The 9,112-nt window shown below is 40.9% G+C and overlaps 1 protein-coding gene across 1 annotated transcript; it reads left to right on the forward strand.

Annotated features, from left to right (window-relative positions):
• Window positions 1-4,582: 4,582 nt before the first annotated feature.
• Window positions 4,583-9,107, forward strand: LOC121813841 (bromodomain-containing protein 2-like; the record flags this gene model as incomplete). The annotated part of the gene is given in 3 exon segments (XM_042217773.1): window positions 4,583-6,163; window positions 8,664-8,967; window positions 9,054-9,107. Coding segments are annotated over 3 exon segments (390 nt in total), but the record flags the coding sequence as incomplete, so codon positions are not given.
• Window positions 9,108-9,112: the final 5 nt, after the last annotated feature.

Genomic DNA, 9,112 nt, shown 5'->3' on the forward strand with positions numbered 1-9,112 from the left:
TTCACTCAACTCCCTTTGCATGAATGCATAATTAAGCTACTGTTGTCTTCCTAGTCGTTACTTCTTGCAGGAGTCCAGCCTGTGAGTCTTTCAGTTTCAGGATCTCTGCTCTTTAAACTGCTGAAAGAATCAATGAGTAAATCTCAACGTGAATGTGATACAATAAGAAGCTTAGAGGATTTTCTGTATCTGTGACAGCAAAAGTGAAAGGGATGTTAGAGAAGTGTGTGTGTGTGAGAGAGAGAGAGACAGAGAGAGAGAGAGAGAGAGAGAGGAATCAATATTCATATTACACCTTTAGGGCTGTGATCATCATCCTAACATCCTCCTGTTGCTGCCTCGACAGGATTGCGCTCGTTTGTATCCTCCTGATTCGTATCTTCTAACAATGAGACCGTTTTGAACCTCTGGTGGGGATTTTGTACCTAATGCAGCAGTGCAAAAATCTTCACAGCTGCATGCATGAGTAGGCCTACCCATTCATTTCAGATATTTTCATTCAATTATACACTCACACTGAAAGTGAAGCATTTACAACACTTTTCTAGTCTTAGAAAACAGTTTATAAGACCAGTTAACCTAAAATGTTTTATATGAAGCTTATCTGGAGCACCTGGAAAAAAACCCCAGCAGGAACAAGAAGAACAAAGGCAAACAGCCTGCATCCATCCAGTCTTTGCTAACCCAACACTGACATACAAGACTGACAGAATGCATTTAAAGTTTGTCCTGTAACTTAAAAACATAGAAAACTGTGAAAACCTAAAAACTGCAAAATATAATATGCTGTATATTGATGTATCTTTTACCTCAATATCTCCACACCTTAAAATGGTGCTAATATGGAAACCTACAAACACCTTTGTGGTCCTTGAAAAGGCGCATTGTTGTCTTGAGGTGCATTAAGCCCACATTTGTGTAGACGGTACCTGTAGGGACAGAAACAGACTTCTGCTGAGCCCCAGGTTCTGTTTCTGTCACGGCTGTCGAGGCGAGCCGTGTGGTGTTGGAGGGAAAAGGACCCAAAATGCAGGCAGTTGACTGATAATGCAAGTGACGTTTATTTACAAATAATAGGGTGACGGAGCTGACAGTGAGAAATGACTAAAGAAACCTAAACTGGGAAAACTAAATAACAAACCTGAGAACATAAGAAACGGGGTGCAGGGCAGCGAGAGGACCGAAACACCAATGGAACACAGACAAGCCGACAAAAAGCACAGACCGACACCCACTCACACACAAGGAAATCAGGTAATCACACACAGGAGGGAAGAACAGCTGATCCTAGTACACAAAGACGACTGGAGGATACAAGCTGAACACAATGATAACAGACACAGACCTTCAAAATAAAACAGGAAATCCAGAACACGAACAGGGCACAAGGGAAGAACACAGGACACCAAAATCTGAATAATTAGAACAGAAGAAAATAACCATAAAGCACAAAACGCTGGGTCAACGACCCAGCACCACGACAGTTTCTGTGAGTGCATGTTAGCAAAGTGAAAAATGAAATAATAGAGCCATGTGCATCAATAACACAATCAGCCCAATGGAAACAGTGCAAATGTGTTCAGCTTTGCAAAGCAAACAGTGGCACATTGGGATGCAAATAAAAAAGCAGCGAATGGAAAATCAGCAAGTCATGTGATTCTGCACATGTGAGCCCGGCTGTTGACATAGTAAGCATGAGTTAGCATGTGGGTGACATGAGCGTTTGCAGGGAGAAGGATGTTTAAGCGATATCAGCACAGAAATGCTGCTGAACGGGAACCTGAACTGCACAGTAAGCTTCTGTATCCGAACACTGCTCCTCACATCAGCAGTAAAAGGAACTGTTGTTGCTAGGGAAGGCTCGTCAGCCATAATGAGTGAATGGACTGAAGCAGAGAGCTGCAAATACAAGGTTACGCAAACACGAGGACAAAACCCAGGCACTCAGAAAGCGTTTATTGTAGTGCAATCAAGTTAACAACATCTAAGATCCCCAAGTCTGTCTTTTTGTAAGGAAGGAAAAAGCTTCCCTGGCAACTGTTTCTGGACTGATTGCTCTCATGTGACAAGATTACGCAGTCAAACATGGATACAGAGAGCGGGAGACAGAGGGGGGAGTGTGTGTTTGTCAGGGAGAGAGCAGGGCTGATGAGTCAGAGGAGGCTGATTCTGACGCAATCCTCCCTCCTCTTCCTCTGCCTACATTACTGTTTCTTGAAGGCTGATCCTTCTTCCCCTGCAAGAAACAAACATAAAGGCATTAATGTAACTGACCTACTCTTTACCATCGCTGATTCCATATGTTATGTAATTCTGGATATACTTCACAGTATTTCTTCAGGTTATCATTATATGAGCCTGAGCAATAGTCTAATGCTTTACATTTGGGAGATTATTTCAAGATATCTCCAACTTTAAACGTACATTCTACTTAAATCTAATGCTATGATATCTAGAAGTACACCTAGTTTAAGTGTACAGGCCTGTGGATTGTTGATTATTTGGTAATTCAGTTCTTTTTAGTTAAAAAAAAACCATTTCAGATATCCACAGGGACGTTATTTCCACATCCACAGTGGTTATACTTACACATCCATGTTATTTGTCCATGAACAAAAATGACTCATGATGAGTCGTTCATGAGGCTTTCACTTTCACTAAATACAGTTTCACTTTTTCATTCTTGAATAAAATCCTGTGGTTCAAATGGTTTTCTTTTATAATTTTTATTTCAGATACAAATTAGATTTTAACAGGTAAAAGTTTCACTTCAGATGTTTCAAATTAAAAGTAAAACTTTTTAAGATAAAGTTGCAAATATGTATAAATGTTTAGCAGTGGACAGAGGATCAAAAAGCTCCACTGACTATTAAACTTATGACATCAACAACAACATGTGTCTCAGTCAAAATTATATTCTTTATAGTGAGAACCAAGAAAGACAAAGTCAGTAACTGTACTATAAATAGAGTATCTGTATTTTCTATGAGATACTTATCAACAAATACTGCAGTACATATACACCACCTATCAAATTTCAGCTTGCACTGGTGAATGCAAGTGTTTACATTTAAAATGTGATTTACAAAAGTTACAAGACTGATAAAGAAGAATTATGTAAACAAATTTATGAAATGTGCATCTTTGTTGTCGTTATCAATATTGCCTCTATAAGCTCACCAGTAAAACTATTTGTTTAACAATAAACAGTCAGTCGATACAAACATATGATCACATACAGGATGTGCAGTTCAGTTTCATTCCACTGTGCAACATTTTCAGGCCGGTTGCACAATAATCACACCCTTATTGTGCAGATTGAGTTTTTATCTAACATCCAACAGATCACCGGCTGTTCCCTGAGTGTGCCTGGGGGAACATGGTTTTGAATAACTGCTGTCTAAATGAATTACCTGCTAACTGAAATCTGGGATCAAAAGATGTTGCTTTCATTATTTTGATAACACAGTTACGTGTCTGATAATCTCATTGGAATCCAGCAGTGAAATGATAACTCCACTTTAACGTGATGCAAAAGTCTCGACTCATCAGGGACTACTTCAGTGAAGCTTATTGTCCATTTTCAAGTCTTATTTGAAATACAAATACACACAAGGTGTACATAACGCTCCACAGGCACATAATACCTGAAAAATAACAAGACTAGAGAAATACCAAAAGCATTTTTCAAAATTACATTAAAAAATAGAGACAAAAGCGGAGATGATGGATATGCGTATAAAGAGACATACATACTAGATAGGACAGGGTAGGGGAAGGAATAGATTGTAGTTTAATGTCAGAACAAGTTAAATTGTTGTTAAAAAACTATTTATATAAAACCCCCTGTTTATCCCCTTTTCCTGCTTTAATCTGTAAAATAACACTCATCACTTCCAGCTGAATCCCACCTCCTTCCAGGGAACACTCAGTGCAGAACACAAGAACGTACTTTATGGGTAAAACTGCTCCTGGATCAGCGTCGCTCTTGCACACTGGGGGCATTGTTGGCAAGGCGTCTACGTGGGATAAGCGCATGCGCATTGTTTCATGGTGCAACGCAGACGCAGATCGACAGCAATCACGATCAGAAGAAAAAAAACAGATGTCAGTATTTTTCTTTGACAAACTCCGACAAATGAGATGTGGATTATTATGGCGATCATAAACGGATTACAGGTGCAAGAGTTCGGCAAACAGCGCAATCAGTAAAACTGCAATCGTTTTTAGTCACGTGGTCACGCCTGGCCAATCAGAACGAGCCAAATCCGACGGAAAGTATGTCCTTTGTTCGGATATTTCGACAACTTTATTCGCCTAATTGTGGCGAATAATCTGCGCGTCTCTCTGGATATGGACACGGCGTTTTTATGAGCTCGGGCTCGCGTTGAACACATTTTATCGCGGTGTTTGCAGAATGCCACGTGTCCAGATTTGATGAACGGGCACGAGTCGTCACATGACTCCCCTCCCCCACCCTGCGCAGGGAATGGGGGAAGAAGGCGGACATGTTTGAGGGAAATGTGTTGGTTAAAAAGTATCGAGCTGTGAAGACAAGAAGATAATTTGAAGAAAGGTTTCGCATTATTTTGGGATTTATCATTGGATTTCTTACTTACTTTACATTCCAGACTTTATTGACTTATACTCAACATTCATTTTATATTTTTTATATATATATTTAAAAATGTTTAGTTTAATGTTTGTTTTTACAGCACAATGTTATGAAAACGTTAGAAATATTTGAAGCTGTATTAATATGTGCCAGTGCTGTATCGTGTATTTCAGTGACATTGCAGGGAATTTGTAACCTTGGTGTGGGGGATGGGCTCAGTGGTTAGGTAACCTTTTGTGTGTCGTCGTTTCAATGAGTTTAAGTCGTTTTTGTTTTTTTATAAAGAAGCCGCTTATATAGGTTTATTAAGTACGATTTTTGTACTATTATCTTTATGTTATTTGGTCTTTTATTGTTTGGTTGAACCACAAAGGTGTGGTTTGATGGTTTAATCTTTAAAACAATAGTCCAATCTTTAATTTAATTATTCCCTTGGACTGTATTGGTTAACGTAGTTGTAAATATTTCGGTTGGAGCTTGATTTAATCAGGCTTTGGATGAGGTTGTTAATGAAAACTGCTGTGTCATTCAGGCGTTGGTTTCTGTGACCTTCTTATAGGTGTTCGTGTTAGGTTTTTATTGCTGATGAAAGATGTAAATGATGGCTTCAGCACAAACATCGTTTAGTTAAATTATGTGTAAGGCCTGATCTGCGCCCTTTCACAGCGTGTAACTGCGGGTCGTGGAGGCCTCGTTTTACAGGCTTGGCTGGTCTGACTGTTAAAATTGTGGCGCTTTCTTCACCAAGTGTTGGGATCTTACACCGTTTGCGCGTGTAAATCGAATATACGGCGTTTTACAGGTTTTTCTTGACATTGTGTGTTTTGAGTTGAGGGTTATTTGATCATATTACTGTCTCTCAACGTGCTTAAAGATGGCGGCTGTGCTTCGTTTCCCTTAGATAAAAATGCGGATGTACTGTTTAGTACAACGCTCGTGGGAAGAAGCCCTTGGCTCTTCGAGGGTACGCGTGACTGGATGCAACAACCAATAGGCTTCATGGTATTTACCCTGAAAGCCCGCGTTACAGCAGCTTTGACCAATACCCGTCGTCGCTCTCAACACGTTGACGTAATGTAATATGATATGGAGCAGGCTGGCTTCCTTGCCCTCGCTTTCTGTGGGGGATAATATGGCGGAGCCAGTTGCATACAGTATATCTTAAAGGCTGTAGAAGGGTGGACCAATAGTGTTGTGCAACTTATTTGACGGACAGGAAAATCTTGCGAATAGGCTGACCTGAATTGCAGGTTGGAGAGTTTCAGTATCCAGGGGTGTGGTCATTTTAACTGAGGTCGTGAACAGCCAGTAGAAATCCAAGGGGTGGGGACGTTTTGGGGTGGTGTGTCCAATGGGTTTTGCGACGGGTCTATAAAAAGCCGGGTGTAGTCGCATAGTCGCCATTTCAGCGAAGCAGATTTGAAAGAGAGCTCCGTGGCGGGGAACGGAGAGATCTGACGACTGGAGACGGATCCTGGTTTGAGTGTAGCTAAAAACAGAATCCGGATCCATCCCGATGGAAATGGCTGTTAACCCGCTCATTGACAGGTATCTACCGGCATAACTGACTCTCAGCTTTCCATCAGTCGGAATATTGTGAACATTTATGGTTATTTATTTTAAATATAACGGAACGGGCACCCTGTTTGCTGTAATGCCAGTTGAAGAGAGGTGGACGCTGAGTATGCTACAGGAAGGACTTTATCGCGTCGTTACAGGCATTAGAAGTGACTTTCATGTGGAAGAAGTAAGGTTGTTTTGGGCTTTTTAACATAACAAACTGCGACTGTTGAGCGCTGTGCCGGCGCCATTTTCGGCTGCCGTTGGCCGCTCTCTCACACTGTCTAGCAGTTAGCATTACTAGCTCTAGCCTGAGCCCAAAGGGTTGCTCATGAGACGCGTAAGTATCACGTTTGGTGCTGTATGTCTGCGTTTATTGACAGTGACAATTGACAATGCTGACCTGGCATCTTTTAAGAAGGCTTTATCTAATGTATAAATGTGGCATTTGTGTAGCACAAAACCATAGTTAAACTTGATCGTTGTGCAAGTACATACATAGGGGGGTCGGGCGCACAGCCACGGCAGAGTCACTGCGTGTTTCGCTGGTTTGTTGTTGTAGCCATGTGGCGGTCATGGGGTTGTTGTGATCGCCGGTGTAACGACTCCATTGTAGCATAACGGCTAACGCTCTGTTATCAGTAGCACCACTACCAGTTATTTATGTATTATTAAAGTAGTATTGTCACACATACAGAGAGCCTGTCAATGTCTCTGGTAAATGTGATTTTTAATGTAGGGTTATTAGTATATATGTTGGGTGTTTCCCTTGGTTGCCTGGTTACAGCGCACACTAGCCCCAGTAGTTAGCAGCTGCTATCATTTTGAACTAATCCGATAATGCCAAAAAACTGTCTCTAAATATGATAAATTTTTAATACTTTAATGGAGAATCTATTTTTTGTCTCCTAATTTGTTAAATATTTTTTGAGGCCAACATGTTTTTTGTGTAGTGCTGTTATATTTTGTACATGATTATTTCCCTTTTTAATAATAAAGTACACTAACTGTCAAATGTGTTTCCAACAGTTGTATCATTTAAAATGACTGCTTTACAATAGCTTTGCACTCCTTTTGTTGTATCATGTTGCTAATTCTTCTTACATTTTGTGTGTAGGGTGGATCAGTGCAAACATACCCTTAGGCTATGCATAGGAGACTTAAGCTACTAACCCCATGGGTTATATTACTTGCACTGTTTGCTTAAATGTGGAACTTAAAAAAACGATTTTCTGTTTTGACTTAATGGTAATGGTGCAGCATCCAATAATACAACACCAGCTGTTTCAGGCTTTTGGTAGAGACCAGTTTTCAGGCGGGTGACCTTAAATACCCCCTCTTGCCTTGGTTAGTCTTATAAGTCTTGTGGTTCAGATGGTGGGCCAGTGAAGGTGGATCATGGTGAGTCAATACCTTGCAGCACTGAAAGGACAACTGAATAAACAGAATTGCTGTTTTTTTTACATTTTTCTTTTTAAATTAAAAATACTAGCATTAGTGTCACTGTAGATTTGATGCTAATGCCACCAACAGTCCCCATCCAAGTAACCAGACTCTGAAAATACTGCACAGTTAATGACATAAAATACAACTACTGTTACTTTATATCCAGTACCCGTAACTATACTGTTTGGCTCTGGAGTGTATAAGGATATGCTTTCTTTACACCTTAGTGTTATTAAAGGTACACATGGAGGCACAATGGTAAGTCAGGTACAACACCAGAGTTCAACAGAGATGGTCTTCCTTCGCTGGTGCAAAGTGTCGTGTTACGTATTGGTAATGTGACTTTTGTATAGAACTGTTTTCTCCTGTCATCTAAACATAACTCTGAAGTCACCAGGCGCTCATAGGTACAGTCATGGTTGCAGAGAACGAGTTTAGACAGTCGGTGTCTCGCACCTGTCAAACACAGAACAACAAGAAGTAGGAGTGGCTTAGTGTTAATACTGTGACAAGTTAATGTGTACCCTAAGCTCTGTTTATATATCATCACAATCCTGTGTTAATGACTAATGGGTGGCTTGTGGTAGACAAGGTTAGGAATTAGAATTTGTGTGTAAATTTTCTACACTATTCCAGTCATTACAGTAACATGGCAGCTTAAACTCCTCCCACAATCTAAGTTGTTGTTTTTTTTAAGCATGGAAACGGGTGTTGGGTGTCTGAGTGAGACGTGTAGAAGAGGAAGTGCTTGTACCAGTTCACCCAGTGTGAGCGCTCAGGGTCAGGCAGATGGGTGCTTGCTAACAAACGTGTAGTATCCTTTTTGACTTTGTATCAAATTTGACATGATAACAGGAAGCATACGTCAACAAGGGAACACTTATTTATTATGAAAGTTGATTAGCTTACATGGTAATCCCAGGATGTACAGCACAGAATATTCATTGTAACCTTTCTATAATGAGAAGAAAAACTTAATAGAATTTCATCATCACAGCTCAAACCAAAATACTCAGTTCCTTTGTAACTGTGCTCTCTGCAGCTCCCATGTTGGGCCTGATGCCAGTATGTTGGGAATAATGATGGATCAGAACTGTGGCACAGCTGGAAAACGCATCCGAAAACCTTCACTGCTCTACGAGGGCTTTGAGAGTCCTGGAATGCCCCCCCACAGCCAGATGACCCCTTCCGGGCCCCCGCAGCCCCCGGTGAAGGACCCCAACCGCCAGGGGAGGATGACCAACCAACTGCAGTTCCTGCAGAAAGTCCTGCTCAAATCTTTGTGGAGGCACCACTTTGCCTGGCCTTTTCATGAACCCGTGGATGCTGTCAAGCTCAGCCTGCCGGTGAGTGTATAGTTTCAGGTTTCAGTTCCTGTTTAAAGAGTGAAGTTTGAATGTTTCCTACCCTGAAAATGCCTCTCTTCCTCCAGGACTATCACAAGATCATAAAAAATCCAATGGACATGGGCACAATTAAGAAGAGAATTAA

This window comes from Haplochromis burtoni, unplaced genomic scaffold, assembly GCF_018398535.1.
Source record: "Haplochromis burtoni strain Fernald_Lab_line unplaced genomic scaffold, NCSU_Asbu1 Contig_2941, whole genome shotgun sequence".
Lineage (NCBI taxonomy): Eukaryota > Metazoa > Chordata > Actinopteri > Cichliformes > Cichlidae > Haplochromis > Haplochromis burtoni.